Here is a 17,967-nt window from a genome sequence, read left to right as displayed (position 1 = left end):
AGAAAAAGCCAACTAGCTGCTGCTGGGTAAACTGAAGAGAGTTTAACCTGAAGCTAGCTGCTGCTGGGTAAACTGAAGAGAGTTTAACCTGAAGCTAGCTGCAGCTAGCTGCTGCTGGGTAAACTGAAGGGAGCTTACCCTGAAGCTAGCTACAGCTAGCTGCTGCTGGGTAAACTGAAGGGAGTTTACCCTGAAGCTAGCTGCTGCTGGGTAAACTGAAGGGAGTTTAACCTGAAGCTAGCTGCTGATGGGTAAACTGAAGGGAGTTTACCCTGAAGCTATCTGCAGCTAGCTGCTGCTGGGTAAACTGAAGGGAGCTTACCCTAAAGCTAGCTGCAGCTAGCTTCTGCTGGGTAAACTGAAGGGAGTTTACCCTGAAGCTAGCTGCTGCTGGGTAAACTGAAGAGAGTTTACCCTGAAGCTAGCTGCTGCTGGGTAAACTGAAGGGAGTTTAACCTGAAGCTAGCTGCTGATGGGTAAACTGAAGGGAGTTTACCCTGAAGCTATCTGCAGCTAGCTGCTGCTGGGTAAACTGAAGGGAGCTTACCCTAAAGCTAGCTGCAGCTAGCTTCTGCTGGGTAAACTGAAGGGAGTTTACCCTGAAGCTAGCTGCTGCTGGGTAAACTGAAGAGAGTTTATCCTGAAGCTTGCTGCAGCTAGCTGCTGCTGGGTAAACTGAAGAGAGTTTATCCTGAAGCTTTCTGCAGCTAGCTGCTGCTGGGTAAACTGAAGGGAGCTTACCCTGAAGCTAGCTGCTGCTGGGTAAACTGAAGAGAGTTTACCCTGAAGCTAGCTGCAGCTAGCTGCTGCTGGGTAAACTGAACAGAGTTTATCCTGAAGCTAGCTAAATATATACAACTAAATATACAACTAAAAAAACCTTTAAACCAATCCTTAGTAAAGCTTAGTTTAGTCTCACTAGTCTGTGTGACAGTATTGGTTTATTATTTCATAACTCTTCCTCCCTGGAACCGAAGAGCAGAAATGATATGACAATGAGCAGATATTCTGATGGATTTTTTAAGTAGATTAAATCCTACATGTCACTTTTTCTGAAACAGCATTTTTTTGGGCTACTTTTTTTTCTAATTTTAAAACAAGGACAAAAAATTTAAAGTATAGCCACTTCTTGATGGACCACTACAACACTGCCTGAAGGCATAATTTGTTGATCACGAATCTTTTTTTCTCCAGGCTCAACAGATAGATCAAAGATAACTCAGAACCATTTTAATGTGAGCTAAATTTAAAAAAAAGAAAAGAATTTTCCAGCTGAGAAAATTGTGGTTTGGTGTGAGAGTGCTTGAATCTCGCGGTCAATGTGTGAGACTTGGTAGGTATGGGAGGGGGCTATCCATCATCCCATCCGACCTGTTATGGTTCAGGTTCTGGGCATGATCTATACCTCCATGAGACCCTCCTGTTCCAGGGTCCAGATTAGAGGGAGGATCTGTTCTTCCTTCAGACTTGCTGAGGTCTAGGTTCTGGTCAGGGGTGACCTGTTTCCATGAGTTTTCAGTCGAGTTCTTGGGTCATCCGACATTCCTCAGTCTCTGTAGTCATGTTCCCATGGAGACAATTTTTCTTGAGGCTTCAGCCAACAATAGATGGATCAGCTGTAGCTCCACATGCATCTCTCAGGTCCTGGTTCATGTCCCGGTTCTTTTCAGATTAAACTAAAGAAAGTGGAACAAACGATGGGTCTTTATGACAAAGAGTGTTGACACAACTCTGGTTCATCCTGCCAGTTAGGAGCAATGGTCCAGTATGAGGAGTGGATGGATGGATGGATGGATGGATGGATGTGGTTTATTTAATCCTAAATTGTTGTTTTTTTTCTTTTTCCTGTTTTTTTTACCCTGGAAGTGTCCATGTTAGAGTTTTGTCTGTTCCTGGTTCCTCTGGGATTGGTCAGACTTGTAGATCATGTGATCAGATAAGTGACAGTTGATCATCACTCAATGATCTGGAATAATCTGAAATAATGTGGAATAAACTCTATTCTTTGTATCATCAAATAAAGATGCTGTTTACATCAACAACTAGTTTTCTACCTGTTGGATATGCAAAGGACTTGCTTTCTACATGTTGATTATTTAAACAACTCATTTTCTATATATTGTTTATATAAACTACTGTATGTAACCTTGTGTTTGTGCAGAGCGGCTGCCCTTCCCGACCAGACCTCCACAATCACCCCGACACCAACCCCTAACCAGCCTACAGCCGGGCCCGCAGCCTCCAACACCAGATTTACTCCCCAGTCCTCACCACTCCCCACAGAGGAGCAGTGCGGGAGGTGAGGAAGGGGGAGGAGATGGATCAGGGGGAGGAGGAGGTGGGGGAGGTGGAGCTCTCCTCCAGCTGCTGGCAGGGCTTCCCAGCCCCCTGCCATCTCCTCGCTGCCCCAGTCACAGCCTAAGATTCAACTCCGACCCGGATTCAGCACCGTCACCACCATGCAGTCAGCAGTACATCCTGTAAGCACCCTGTCTTTGTTTATTTGTTTACTGATTTCTACGTCTGTTTACCATTAACTTGTTTTATGGTTTTATAATATCACTATTATCCTGTCCTGTATAGTACTGTATCATTTCATATTGTATAAATTGTATCATAATACATCGTACTGGATTGACCCATTTGGTACCGCATCGTTCCGTATCGTACCATATCATACCGTATCGTACCGTACTGAACCATATCATACCATATCAAACTGTATCGTACCATATCATACAGTATTGTATCATATCGTCCCATATCATACAGTATTGTATCATATCGTACCATATCATACAGTATCGTACCATATCGTACTGTATCATGCGATATCATACCATATCGTACCGCATCAATACCGTATCGTACCGTATTGTACCATATCGTACCATATCGTACCATATCGTACCGTATCTTACCATATCATGCCATATTGTACCATTTTGTACCATATAGGACCGTATTGTACCATATCGTACCATATTGTACCATATTATACCATATTGTCCCATATCGTACCGCATCATACCGCATCGTACCGCGTCGTACCGTATCGTACCGTATCGTACTGTATCGTACCGTATCGTACCGTATCGTACCGTATCGTACCGTATCGTACCGTATCGTACCGTATCGTACCACATCATACAGTATCGTACCATATGGTACCGTATCATACGATGTCATACCATATCGTACGGTATCATACCGTATTGTACCATATCGTACCATATCGTACCGTATCGTACCGTATCGTACCGTATCATACCATATCATACAGTATTGTACCATATCGTACCATATCGTACCATATCTTATCGTATCATACGATATCGTGCTATATCGTACCGCATCGTACCATATCATACCATATTGTACCATAGCGTCTCGTATTGTACCATATCGTACCATATTGTACCATATCATAACATATTGTACCATACCGTACCGCATCGTACTATATCGTACCGTATCGTGCCGTATTGTGCCGTATCGTACCATATCGTACCATATCATACCATATCATACCGTATCATACCATGTCATACAGTATTGTACCATATCGTACCACATCATACAGTATCGTACCATATCTTATCGTATCATACGATATTGTGCTATATCGTACCGCATCGTACCATATCATACCATATTGTACCATATCGTCTCGTATTGTACCATATCGTACCATATTGTACCATATCATAACATATTGTACCATATCGTACCGCATCGTACCATATCGTACTGTATCGTGCCGTATTGTGCCGTATCGTACCATATCGTACCATATCATACAGTATCGTACCATATCGTACCGTATCATACAGTATTGTACCATATCGTACCATATTGTACCATATCATAACATATTGTACCATATCGTACCGCATCGTACCATATCGTACTGTATCGTGCCGTATTGTGCCGTATCGTACCATATCGTACCATATCATACAGTATCGTACCATATCGTACCGTATCATACAATATCGTACCATATCATACCGTATCATACCGTATTGTACCATATTGTACCATATCATACCGTATCATACCGTATTGTACCATATTGTACCGTATCGTACCATATCGTACCATATCATACCATATCGTACCATTTCGTACCATATCATACCATATCATACCGTATCGTACCATATCATACAGTATTGTACCATATCGTACCACATCATACAGTATCGTACCATATCGTACCGTATCATACGATATCGTACCACATCATACAGTATCATACCATATCGTACCGTATCATACCATATCGTACCATATCTTACTGTATCATACGATATTGTGCTATATCGTACCACATCGTACCATATCATACCATATTGTACCATATTGTACCATATTGTTTCGTATTGTACTATATCGTACCATATTGTACCATATCGTACCATATCATACCATATCATACCATATCGTACCATTTCGTTCCATATCATACCATATCATACTGTATCGTACCATATCATACAGTATTGTACCATATCCTACCACATCATACAGTATCGTACCATATCGTACCGTATCATACGATATCGTACCATATCTCACCGCATCGTACCGTATCGTACCGTATTGTACCATATTGTACCATATCGTACCATATCGTACCGTATGTACCGTATCGTACCATATCATACAGTATTGTACCATATCGTACCATATCATACCATATCATACAGTATCGTACCATATCTCACCGTATCATGCGATATCGTGCTATATCGTACTGCATCGTACCATATCATACCATATTGTACCATATTGTACCATATTGTACCATATCATACCATATTGTACCATATCGTACCATATCGTACCATATCGTACCGTATCATACCATATCATACCATATCATACCGTATCGTACCATATCATACAGTATTATACCATATCGTACCATATCATACGATATTGTACCATATTGTACCATATCATACCATATTGTACCATATCGTACCGTATCGTACCATATCGTACCGTATCATACCATATCATACCATATCATACCGTATCGTACCATATCATACAGTATTATACCATATCGTACCATATCATACAATATCGTACCATATTGTACCATATCATACCATTTTGTACCATATCGTACCGTATCGTACCATATCGTACCGTATCATACCATATCATACCATATATCGTACCATATCATACAGTATCGTACCATATCGTACCGTATCATACGATATCGTACCATATTGTACCGCATCGTACCGTATCGTACTGTATTGTACCGTATTGTACCGTATTGTACCATATCGTACCATATCATACCGTATCGTACTGTATCGTACCATATCATACAGTATTGTACCATATCGTACCATATAATACCATATCATACCGTATCGTACCATATTATACAGTATTGTATCATATCATACCATATCATACAGTATCGTACCATATCGTACCCTATCATGCGATATCGTACCATATCGTACCATATCATACCATATCGTACCATTTCGTACCATATCATACCATATCATACCATATCGTACCATATCATACAGTATTGTACCATATCGTACCACATCATACAGTATCGTACCATATCGTACCGTATCATACGATATCGTACCACATCATACAGTATCATACCATATCGTACCGTATCATACGATATCGTACCATATCTTACTGTATCATACGATATTGTGCTATATCGTACCACATCGTACCATATCATACCATATTGTACCATATTGTACCATATCGTTTCGTATTGTACCATATCGCACCATATTGTACCATATCGTACCATATCATACCATATCATACCATATCGTACCATTTCGTTCCATATCATACCATATCATACTGTATCGTACCATATCATACAGTATTGTACCATATCCTACCACATCATACAGTATCGTACCATATCGTACCGTATCATACGATATCGTACCATATCTCACCGCATCGTACCGCATCGTACCGTATTGTACCATATTGTACCATATCGTACCATATCGTACCGTATGTACCGTATCGTACCATATCATACAGTATTGTACCATATCATACAGTATTGTACCATATCGTACCATATCATACCATATCATACAGTATCGTACCATATCTCACCGTATCATGCGATATCGTGCTATATCGTACTGCATCGTACCATATCATACCATATTGTACCATATTGTACCACATTGTACCATATCATACCATATTGTACCATATCGTACCATATCGTACCATATCGTACCGTATCATACCATATCATACCATATCATACCGTATCGTACCATATCATACAGTATTATACCATATCGTACCATATCATACGATATTGTACCATATTGTACCATATCATACCATATTGTACCATATCGTACCGTATCGTACCATATCGTACCGTATCATACCATATCATACCATATCATACCGTATCGTACCATATCATACAGTATTATACCATATCGTACCATATCATACAATATCGTACCATATTGTACCATATCATACCATATTGTACCATATCGTACCGTATCGTACCATATCGTACCGTATCATACCATATCATACCATATATCGTACCATATCATACAGTATCGTACCATATCGTACCGTATCATACGATATCGTACCATATTGTACCGCATCGTACCGTATCGTACTGTATTGTACCGTATTGTACCATATCGTACCATATCGTACCGTATCGTACTGTATCGTACCATATCATACAGTATTGTACCATATCGTACCATATAATACCATATCATACCGTATCGTACCATATTATACAGTATTGTATCATATCATACCATATCATACAGTATCGTACCATATCGTACCCTATCATGCGATATCGTACCATATCGTACTGTGTCATACGATATCGTACCATATCGTACCGTATTGTACCATATCATACCATATTGTACCATATTTTACCATATCGTATCGTATTGTACCATATCGTACCATATTGTACCATATTGTACCGTATCGTACAATATCGTAGCTTATCATACCATACCATATCGTACCGTATCGTACCATATCGTACCATATCATACCATACCATGTCATTCCACATCATACCATATTGTACCATATCGTACCATATCATACCATATCGTACCATATCATACCGTATCGTGCCATATCGTACCATATCATACCATATCGTAGCATATTGTACCAGATCGTACCGTATCGTACCATATTGTACCATATCGTACCAAATCATACCGTATCGTACCGTATCATACCATATTGTACCATATCGTACCGTATTGTACTGCGCCATATTATTTTGTCTCATCTTGTCTTTACGTCCTGTATTGTATCATAATGTATCATCTCTCAGTATACACAGTAAAATTCCTACAGGTGGTCCAAAGAGATCCTATTGTTCCTGTTTGACCAGCCCTAACTACTCATAGGACCCACATAGGACTGGACTTGGATGATTGGTCCTGATGTGACTGCAGGGTTTAGGCTGGATGTTTCTAGGTCCAGGATTATTTAATCTGTTGGATTCTAATCTGTTGATGCTGAAGCTAGTGATTAATTGATCTGGGAGCTAACATGGGGTCCATCTTGATGTAGATCTAAATTCAGGGTTTGTTATTAGGAAAACGTGTTGTTGGTACTGTCACATGGTCTGTACAGAAAATCTGGATGAGGTCTGATTTGAGAATTTTGCCCTGATGAACAGTTTTCAATTTGACCTCCTTGTGTCTGCTGCATGAAGATACCTTATATAATCCATCCTTCATCATCGTCATCTTCATTTTTCAGAGCCACAGCCTGAAGCTCAGGGTCCAAATGTGTTCGTGACCTACTTCATGGTTTTTGTATTTCACTGCAAGCTGCTTCCTGTATGATGATGTTGTTGTTTACTTGTTTACTGATTAAAATCACCAACAGACACTCAGCATCACCTTCTTACGATATGCAGACACCCAGGACGCATACACAGCCACACCCTTACCTCCATTAGGAAAGTCTGATCATAATCTGGTGCATTTGCAACCTGAGTATGTACTGTTTGTGAGGAGGTAGCCCACTACCACCCGGACTGTCAGCTGCCTGACCTGGCGGCTGGTCGTGGTTCTGGAGCTCATCTGTAAGTGGGAAACATCATGGAGAAGCGGTTGCTCGGTTTTGGTGGAAACTGACCCTGGTTCGGCTGTTTCTGAGTCCGACAGAGACCACTAAGGACTCAAAGCTGAGCCAAGCGAAGCTTAGCTTGACCCAAAACAAAGCTGTTATCTGGATCTGGCTCCCTGACTGGCCTTGGGCAGGCTGGTTATCACGTCTCCTGGAATGTAATGCTGTCTGATGCTCAGCCCCCCCTCCTAACCACCCTCCCTTTCTCAGGCCTGTGGAACTTAAACTGAACTCAGCTCTAAATGTTTACAGGTGTGTTTGTTTGTTGCATCTTTATCCTTCCTCCTTTAGGTGAAGTGTAGAGATACTTCTTATTATCCAACACTCACCCATCCTTCCTCATGTCATCTTTTCCTCATTCTGCATAAAAAGCTGTGCCGCTTTCGAGGCTGCTGCCTCAGTCTGCCTGATCCTGGTTATGTCATATGTATGTTGTATGTCTACGTCTTGGACTGGAATTAATTTTGTTGTGCCGACTGGTTCAATGACAATAAAGTTTCTGAATTTGAATCTGAATCTGAAACAATCCAGTGAAAAGTCATGCATGTGCATGTACCCGTGCAGCTTTTCACCTCCTTGTTGAGGAATTGTGAAGTTGACAGGAGCCTCCACAAAGTCAAGAAAACAAATACTTCTCAACCAGGTTCTTTTTATTTGGTCCCAGGTTGCATGATGTGCTAGATGATGGGCTGAGAATGAAAGTGCTGGCTGAAACTCCAAGGCAGGAGGCAGGCTTGGCTGGCTGAAACTGGGAAAAACAAGCAGGGAAATACAGATGAAATACAGATCAGACTGGCGATCTGTCCAGGGTGTAGCCTGCCTCTGGCCTGAAGGCTGCTGGGATAGGTGAGTCTAGGGTGTGTGTGGACCACAGCCAGGTGCAACAGTCCATGTGGATATGGGGGAAGGTTTTGGACAGAGCTTGTACCGGCCCAAAGGCCTTCGGGGGAGCCGAATCCAGAAAAGATTGATTATTTGGGTTTCAGGCCAGGATAAAATTTTCCTTCCAACTTTGAGTGCATGATTGGTCTCACGCTGGCAACTCCAAACAGCCTGATGTCGGGGGGGTCAGTTTCCATCGATACGAGCAGACATCTGCTCCATGCTGGAATCATTTCTGCAGACCAATACACATTCTATCAAAACTCATCGTATGGTATAATGTTGAAAAAAGAAAATATCCTGTGAGCAGCAGAATTCAACCAGACAATCTGGCCAACATCAGAAGTCAGAGGGATATGTGGGATGCTTCTTCATGTCAATATAAAGCAAAATCACTGAGAAATGTTTCCACTACTTGGTTGACTCTATCACACCCAGAACTGTAATAAATCTGAATTTTATGTTTTTTTTGTGACTAGGCGTCGGGATCGAGTGGACAAAACAGAGGGTTCAGAGGGTGAGTGTCCTCCATCGATCCCCTTCCTCACCAGACACATTCAAACCTTGAAGAAGCGAGTTCGCAAGTTTGAGGAGCAGTTTGAGCTGGAGTTGAACTACAAAGTGAGTTCACATCTTTAAACTTCAGTCTTCACCTGGACTATATACAGAGCATAACCTTTCTCTGACTAACTTTAAGTCTTTATCATGAAAATGTGATACATTTACAAACCAAATGCGAAGTTATACTCTCCAAGATGCTGCCCCCTGTTGGCCATCAGATGGAATGCAGGTATGACACTCATGAAGAAATGTTGGCCATTTTCTAAAATCTAAAATCTAAAAACGTTGAAACTTTTATCTGTTACTGATGTAGACTCCATTGGTCTATTTTACTGAAAGTTTCCCTGAATTCTGTTACAGAACCAGGAACATGAACTCTGACATGTTTAACCCCTTAACAGTCACCCTCCAAAATGCCAAATGGGCCTGAAAAAGACAAACCCAAATTAAAGTAGACGCTGTTCTTGAACCCTTTGGAGTAGATTCAAAAGCATGGTCACTTTTTAAAGAAAACACTGTAAAGTTTTACCCTGAGCTTTCAGATGTATTCTAACTGTAAGCAGCATAAAGTTATTGAAGTTGGAACATAAGGAAATTTTAGGTTTTTTCCCTCCTTTGAATTTCTCTTCTACTTTGTCAACATGCTGCACATGGAGAGATGGAGATATGGACTGGAAAATCAGATGGAGCTGTAGCCTGAAGCCTTTCCTATGACCAGTTAAAATTAGCTGACAATAACAGCATAAATTATTATGGCCATTTGGAGTCTCCAACTTCAATAAGCTATAACTCCAGAACACTTCAACATACAGTCATCAATGAGACTCTAATGAAAGGTGGTATCAAGAGGAATATTGCTGTTTATTCATATTTACTATCAGTATTATTGACATTCACCAGGTGATGCATAAACACCCTAAAAGCTTATTTTTTCTACTGTGCATTATAATAAAAGAGTCAGAATAAGTTTTATGGTCATCATGTTTATATATGTAAACAATATAATGCCATGTTATGTCATGTAATAAAATGTAATAATAAAAACACCAGAACACAATACAATTTACATATTTATGTTAGTGGATATTTGTGTTTTGAACTATTGTCTGATAAATAATGTTAAAAAAAAAAAAAAAGTAAAAAAGCAGGAGAGCAGAATATGTAGCTGTTATGATGAGCAGGGGTCCTGGTGGTCTGAAGGGCAGGAATGTAGTCTTCCTCTGGAAGGAGCTGCTCCTTCTTCATCTGAAGAGCTGCTGGGTTTCCATCACCATCACATGACAGACTAATAAAGACAAACAAGAAGTTTTTATCCCACATTAGTCCTGCGACTGTAATAAGTGTATGTTCTAACAGACACGCATCGCTGCACGCATGCACACACAGAGTATGGAAGCGGTCCACACACACGCAGATAAATCAGCAGCAGCTTATTTTCTTTCTATGATTTTCAGTGACGGCTGGTGGTGACATCGGGTGGGAGGGCTAACTGAAGCCCACAGAGCTCATTTTCACTTTATAGCTTTCCCATCACAGGATACGGAACAAGGTTTAAGGTTTCACAACAGTATTATAAAGAACTACCTTTTTAACAAAACACTATTATCAGCGAAATGAATCAATGCACCCCCCCCTCTCTTTCACACACACACAGACTACAAGGTTCAAAAAGTCCCAGAAGCTCGACGGCAGTAGAAAAAAACTCCAGTAAAAACTGACATGTTATAAGAGAAACAGGTAATGGACATAGTGGAAAAAACAGGCCTGTGGGATCTGTGTTGAGATATGAAGAAGGATGGTCTACCTTCAGCACGGCCATTTTTCTGTCATGCAAACAGGTTGATCACCTTTTCAGTGAAGTCAGGTCATTTCTGGATGAAGGCCCGCTCAACAGGAAGCATGCCAGTGTGTTTAGTCTTTCCTGTCCCACGTTACTTCTCAGAAAAGACTTTCTCCTCTTCAGGGTACTGAAGCAGCTCTCTGACTCTGTGGATGTCATGGGGGGGTGACGGTGCGTCAGTTTCAGAGTTTCAGAGAAAGTGTTTTGAAGATCATTCTCTGTCAACATCTTCAAAAGTGTCATTACAGATGTTAACTTCTCCAACTCTGCACTGCTGTACATGACCCTCAGGTTTCTCCTTGCAGATCATTGGGAAATGTTCACATCCAGTTGTTTTTGGGGGAAACTGGCCTGAAACTGTGAAAACAGCTCAGGGTTCATCAGTTCAGACGACATTAGGTGTGGGGCTTTGCTGGATCACCGTGCTGCAGCACTGAGCGGCCGCCGCCACGCAGTCGGACTTCTGCAGCTGCTTGTCCTGGATTCACCGCATCAGTGGGTCGTTTCTGAAGAATGTTGCAGAGAATATCAACATGAAACCATATCATATGATCATATCATGTGAAGAAACCATAAAAAGAAAAGAAAGTTTTCATCCTCCAGTAACGCTGTTGGACTGTCCCAGGTCTGACTGTGTGGACTGTGCGACTGTTCCACCTGGTTTGTCCCGAAGCAGGAATCCTTCTGCCGCAAACTTCGTCTAGAACAGCTGTTCTCTTGGCAAAAAATGTTGCAAATGCGGTTCAATTTGCAAAAACTATTCTGATCGGTGTGAGCAGGCCTGTTGAATCATTAGGTTCAACTGGTGGGCATAACAGTGGACAAAGTGCGCATGAGGAAACGTCTCTCCTCATGCGGCCTGGAGCCTGACGCAGCGCCGCTCGTTACTGCAGCTCCTGCAGCGGTCTGTGTGATGAGTCTACTTTCTACTTTATATGGCTGGAGGTTTTCTTTCAGAACCTTTCCAAGTCCCTCTGCAGTTCTGTCTATTAGTGGAGAAAAACAGCAGAACATTCCGTGATGTACCGGAGCACGATCACGCGCTGGCTCACGCATCTGTCGTCTCATCGGCTGGCACTGCCACAAATGCTGCTGGAGAAATTTCATCAGCCAGTTGATTTTCATAAACTGATAGCATGCAGTCAAGCAGCTCATTCCGACTGGTTTTTGTTGTGTACTTTGTGTGTTAGTCAGGTGATCAGCTAACTGGCTATCTAAACGGAGAACTGGTCAACAAGATCCAGAAACACGCCCGATTCAGCGAAGTGGAAGATTCATCAGATCCACGTAAAGCAGCTCGTGTTCCCCGCTAAATTTACGCCATTTCCGATGTGACTTGTGCTGCATTCGTGTTTTCTTATTTTATCCGACAAATGTTTTAGATCCACGATAACTTGCTGAGTCCAAGCTGTGTCTCCTCCAAAAAGTAAGCAAGGGAAACAGAAAAGTGACTTTTTAGTTTGGCTAGCTGTTAGCCAGTCTTTCCTCTGAAACCAAGTTACACAAAAGCGGCCATTTTGGAGCTTTTCTTTCTGTGTAATTTGGATGATGAGGTCCCACTTTCTTCACTTCAAGTTTTTCTTCTAAAGGCATTGATGAAAATGGTGGTGAAAGCAAATACTCCACCTCGTTAGCGCTGATTTCCGCCATTTCTCCAAGTCTGGCTCCACATTATCTAGCTGAACTTTTTTGCTCGCATCAAGTCGACTCATTGGTTCAAAGCTCCCTGCTTTGGGCTGCAGAGATTTAGCCCAAACCAGAAGCAAATGAAGGGGGCGTATCAGACGACTTGTCACTCATGTCAACGCTAAGTCAAGTGAAATTGTGTCGTGCTACTTGGGCTGTAAATGATCATTTCTTTTATTTTTTTCTTTTCTTTCTTTTTTTTGTGTTTTTACATCAGATTTTGTTTTGGAGATGTTGTTGACTGATCGAGAATTAAAATAATCTGTTCAGAGTTTTAATTAATTAATCAATTTCTCATATTTACTGAAAAATCTAGGGAGGGCTAAGCCCTGCTAGCCCACTTATACCAGCCGCCCCTGATGATTTTGTATTTATGAACAAATGTTTACAACTGGAGGGAAATAGAGGTGTTGAACCGCTGCGTCTCTTTCATCGCTGCTCTTTTTGCTTCACGCACACTCGGACTGAACGAAACGGTTCCCCCGGTCCGGGGTCTGACGTTTTAGAGCCGAGACCCCAAGTTTTCTAACAAACCACGTCTTTAGCAGACCCAACAGAACCACTGGAGATACGGCAACAGTAAGAAACAACGGGAAGAAAACAACGCGGATGCCTCTGTAAACATCACTGTTCCTCCGTGTAAACGACTCCTCCACCTCCTCGCAGGTGTAAACGACTCCTCCACCTCCTCGCGGGTGTAAACGACTCCTCCACCTCCTCGCGGGTGTAAACGACTCCTCCACCTCCTCGCGGGTGTAAACCACTCCTCCACCTCCTCGCGGGTGTAAACGACTCCTCCACCTCCTCGCGGGTGTAAACGACTCCTCCACCTCCTCGCAGGTGTAAACGACTCCTCCACCTCCTCGCGGGTGTAAACGACTCCTCCACCTCCTCGCAGGTGTAAACGACTCCTCCACCTCCTCGCGGGTGTAAACGACTCCTCCACCTCCTCGCGGGTGTAAACGACTCCTCCACCTCCTCGCAGGTGTAAACGACTCCTCCACCTCCTCGCGGGTGTAAACGACTCCACCACCTCCTCGCGGGTGTAAACGACTCCTCCACCTCCTCGCGGGTGTAAACGACTCCTCCACCTCCTCGCAGGTGTAAACGACTCCTCCACCTCCTCGCGGGTGTAAACGACTCCTCCACCTCCTCGCGGGTGTAAACGACTCCTTCACCTCCTCGCGGGTGTAAACGACTCCTCCACCTCCTCGCGGGTGTAAACGACTCCTCCACCTCCTCGCAGGTGTAAACGACTCCTCCACCTCCTCGCGGGTGTAAACGACTCCTCCACCTCCTCGCAGGTGTAAACGACTCCTCCACCTCCTCGCGGGTGTAAACGACTCCTCCACCTCCTCGCGGGTGTAAACGACTCCTTCACCTCCTCGCGGGTGTAAACGACTCCTCCACCTCCTCGCGGGTGTAAACGACTCCTCCACCTCCTCGCGGGTGTAAACGACTCCTCCACCTCCTCGCAGGTGTAAACGACTCCTCCACCTCCTCGCGGGTGTAAACGACTCCTCCACCTCCTCGCGGGTGTAAACGACTCCTTCACCTCCTCGCGGGTGTAAACGACTCCTCCACCTCCTCGCGGGTGTAAACGACTCCTCCACCTCCTCGCAGGTGTAAACGACTCCTCCACCTCCTCGCGGGTGTAAACGACTCCTCCACCTCCTCGCGGGTGTAAACGACTCCTTCACCTCCTCGCGGGTGTAAACGACTCCTCCACCTCCTCGCAGGTGTAAACGACTCCTCCACCTCCTCGCGGGTGTAAACGACTCCTCCACCTCCTCGCGGGTGTAAACGACTCCTTCACCTCCTCGCGGGTGTAAACGACTCCTCCACCTCCTCGCGGGTGTAAACGACTCCTCCACCTCCTCGCGGGTGTAAACGACTCCTCCACCTCCTCCCGGGTGTAAACGACTCCTCCACCTCCTCGCGGGTGTAAACGACTCCTCCACCTCCTCGTGGGTGCAAACGCACGTTGTCACAAATGTTTACACACGGACCCCCTGAAGCCGTTTTACATCCCACACAGAAGCTGCACATCGCCGTGACGGGAATTTTATTGGCTTTACGGCAGTGGGGTCAGAACTGGCGTCAGAGCTGGTGGGCGAGGTCTGGAAGCGGAAACGTATGTGATGGTCAGACCACCTAGGTTGACACTCAGTGGGTATTATTGGCTAAGGAAGGACCATGGATCAATCCAAAATGGGGTCAGTCAGAAGGGAAGAGCCTACCGGTGCGTGATGCGCAGTTTATTGAAAAAGAAAACGTCTAACATATTGTACGAGTGTGATATAAAAAAAAATACGGAAAACGGCCCGCGGGCGGGCCGCCGACGGTTAAGGGGTTAACCTTCAACCATTTCTGTGGATATCTGCTGTTTGTGACAAGTTGTTGGTCAGAAGTGTGAGTGGATTGTTGTTTTTATACCCGAGTTTAGCTAATTTCTGTCTGTTTGTGTTGTATTTCAGCCATCCCACAATGATAAATACTCCAACCCAGAGATGGTCAGAGTCATGAGTGAACTGGCAAAGGCTCGCAAGCAGCTGAAAGGTAACACCATAAAACCATCCTTGTCAAGTTAAGCACCATTTAACACAAATCTTGTTTTGATATTTTATCATTAAACAGACCTGCTGTTGGTTCTTCTGCAGAACTCAGACTGAGGCAGTCGGTGTTCGAGTCTAAGGAACAGGAGGCCACAGATGTCCACAGGTACGTTTCTCGCTTATTCATGTTTTAACACTACCTTCTTCAGTGAATCACATATCCAGAACTACCGCCAAACTCCAACCACCCATACTTGTCCAAGCATGAACCCTTCAATAAGGCTGTGGAACACACTGTTGGGACTACCCCCATTAAAATAACTACCACCCCCTTGTTGCCGCTGACTCTGATTCTCCTGGATCATCATCTTCTTCTTCCTCCTGTCTTACTTCCTCTTCACCTGGACTCAGTTTGTCACTTTTGGGAGTTCTTCCTCCTTTCCAGCTGCAGTCAGTCACGATGTTCCTCAAGGCTCGGTGCTCGGTCTCCTTCTGTTGATGTAATCATCCTCAACCACAGTCTCGGCATTCATTCTTATGCCAATGAAAACTAGCGTTCAAGATTTTCTTTGTGGTGCACCATTGATCAATGTCTTCATCCTACTTACAGTCAGATCTCTCCAATTTGTAAAAGAGTTCTGATTTTTACTTCTGTGTTTTTCTCAAGCATGGTCTCGTATTGCATCATATAAGATGGTATTACCCACAGGAGCACGATGTTCTGGAGACTTTTCAGTCAGGTTTTAAATCAATGCACAGTACTGAATCCGCACTTCTGAGAGTTTTTAATGATATTCTTTTATCATGTGACTCCGGTGACTGTGTGATCCTTATTTTACTGGACTTAACTGCTGCATTTGACACGGCCGATCATATTATTTTAATTTCACGTTTGGAACATTGTGTCGGCATAAAAGGTGTGGCTCTGGATCGGTTCAGGTCCTCTTTAAACGACCGAAGCTTTTCAGTTTGTCCAGGGGACTATGAGTGCGCCACTAGAATATGGAGTCCCACAGGGATCCATTCTAGATCCTGTTCCGTTTTCTTTATATTTACTCCCTTTGGGCTCAATTCTTAGGAGACATAGCTTCTCAGAGATGGTGATGTTTGCTTCCGGGTCTGCTGATGTACTACCGATCAATCTGGACCATTTTAATTTATTTCACAAGCCAGAAATTGTGAACCTGGGTTTTAAAATGGATTCTGAATTAAAGCTTGAAGTCAGATTTGGTCAGTGGTGAAAACAAGTTTCTTCCATCAGTTGGTGGAAGTTAAGCACCTTTTAGCACGTCTGCACTTTGAAGCAGTAATCCATGCCTTTGTAACCACCCGGCTGGATTACTGCAACGCACTTTATTTTGGGGTGAGTCAGTCGTTTTCATCTCAACTGCAGCTGGTACAAAATGCAGCTGCACGTCTTTTAACTGGAACACGTAGATATGAGCACATCACCCCGGTTTTATCATCTCTTCACTGGCTGCCCGTGCACTTTAGGATCCATTCTAAGCTGCTTTTATTTGTTTTTAAATGTCTGAGTGGTGCTGCCCCGCGGTACCTCTCTGAGCTCCTCCATCCCTACACACCCTCTGGTCTCTCATGTCAGCTGACCAGCTACTTCCATCAGTACCGAGGAGGAAATGGAAGCTCAGAGGGGACCGGGCCTTTGCACCTAAACTGTGGAATGAGCTTCCTTTATACGTTAGACAGGCCTCCTCTGTATCTGCTGTTAAATCTGTACTGAAGGCCCGTTTGTTTAAGCTGGCTTTCCACACAATAAGTTGGCTTTTTAGATCTGATTTTATTTTGATTGTTTTAATTTGATTGCTTTTATTTAGGCTGCACGGTGGCACAGTGGTTAGCACTGTGGCCTCACAGCAAGAAGGTCACTGGTTCAATCCTTGGCTGACCAGTTTGGTCAGTGGTCTTTCTGTGTGGAGTTTACATGTTCTCCCCGTGTATGCGTGGGTTCTCTCCAGGTTCTCCGGCTTCCTCCCACCATCCAAAGACATGATGTCAGGTTAACTGGTTACTCTAAATTGCCCCTAGGAATGAGTGTGAGCGTGCGTGGTTGTTCGTCTCTCTGTGTGGCCCTGCGATGGACTGGCGAGCTGTCCAGGGTGTACCCTGCCTGTCGCCCAAAGCCAGCTGGGATACGCTCCAGCCTCCCTGCGACCCTGAATTGGATTAAGCGGTTCAGAAAATGAATGGATGCTTTTATTTGATTGTTTTTAGATGCTTTTAGATGTGACTTATTCT

General features: G+C 43.5%; 1 protein-coding gene across 1 annotated transcript in view; it reads left to right on the top strand.

The window, feature by feature from the left end:
• LOC306771501 (protein FAM13C-like) overlaps positions 1-17,967 on the top strand; it is a gene marked incomplete at both ends in the record, with an annotated part of 101,689 nt that overhangs the window by 64,327 nt on the left and 19,395 nt on the right. Inside the window, 4 exons of the mRNA XM_079260667.1 lie at positions 2,162-2,480; positions 9,549-9,690; positions 15,634-15,715; positions 15,817-15,877. Of these exons, the coding sequence (XP_079116793.1) occupies positions 2,162-2,480; positions 9,549-9,690; positions 15,634-15,715; positions 15,817-15,877 (604 nt within the window). The remainder of the gene's footprint in view (positions 1-2,161; positions 2,481-9,548; positions 9,691-15,633; positions 15,716-15,816; positions 15,878-17,967) is intronic.

This window comes from Telmatherina bonti, assembly GCF_933228915.1.
Source record: "Telmatherina bonti genome assembly, chromosome: 21".
Classification (NCBI taxonomy): Eukaryota; Metazoa; Chordata; class Actinopteri; order Atheriniformes; family Telmatherinidae; genus Telmatherina; species Telmatherina bonti.
The sequence above is the reverse complement of the archived record's forward strand: the minus strand, read 5'-3'. Positions and strand labels throughout refer to the sequence as shown.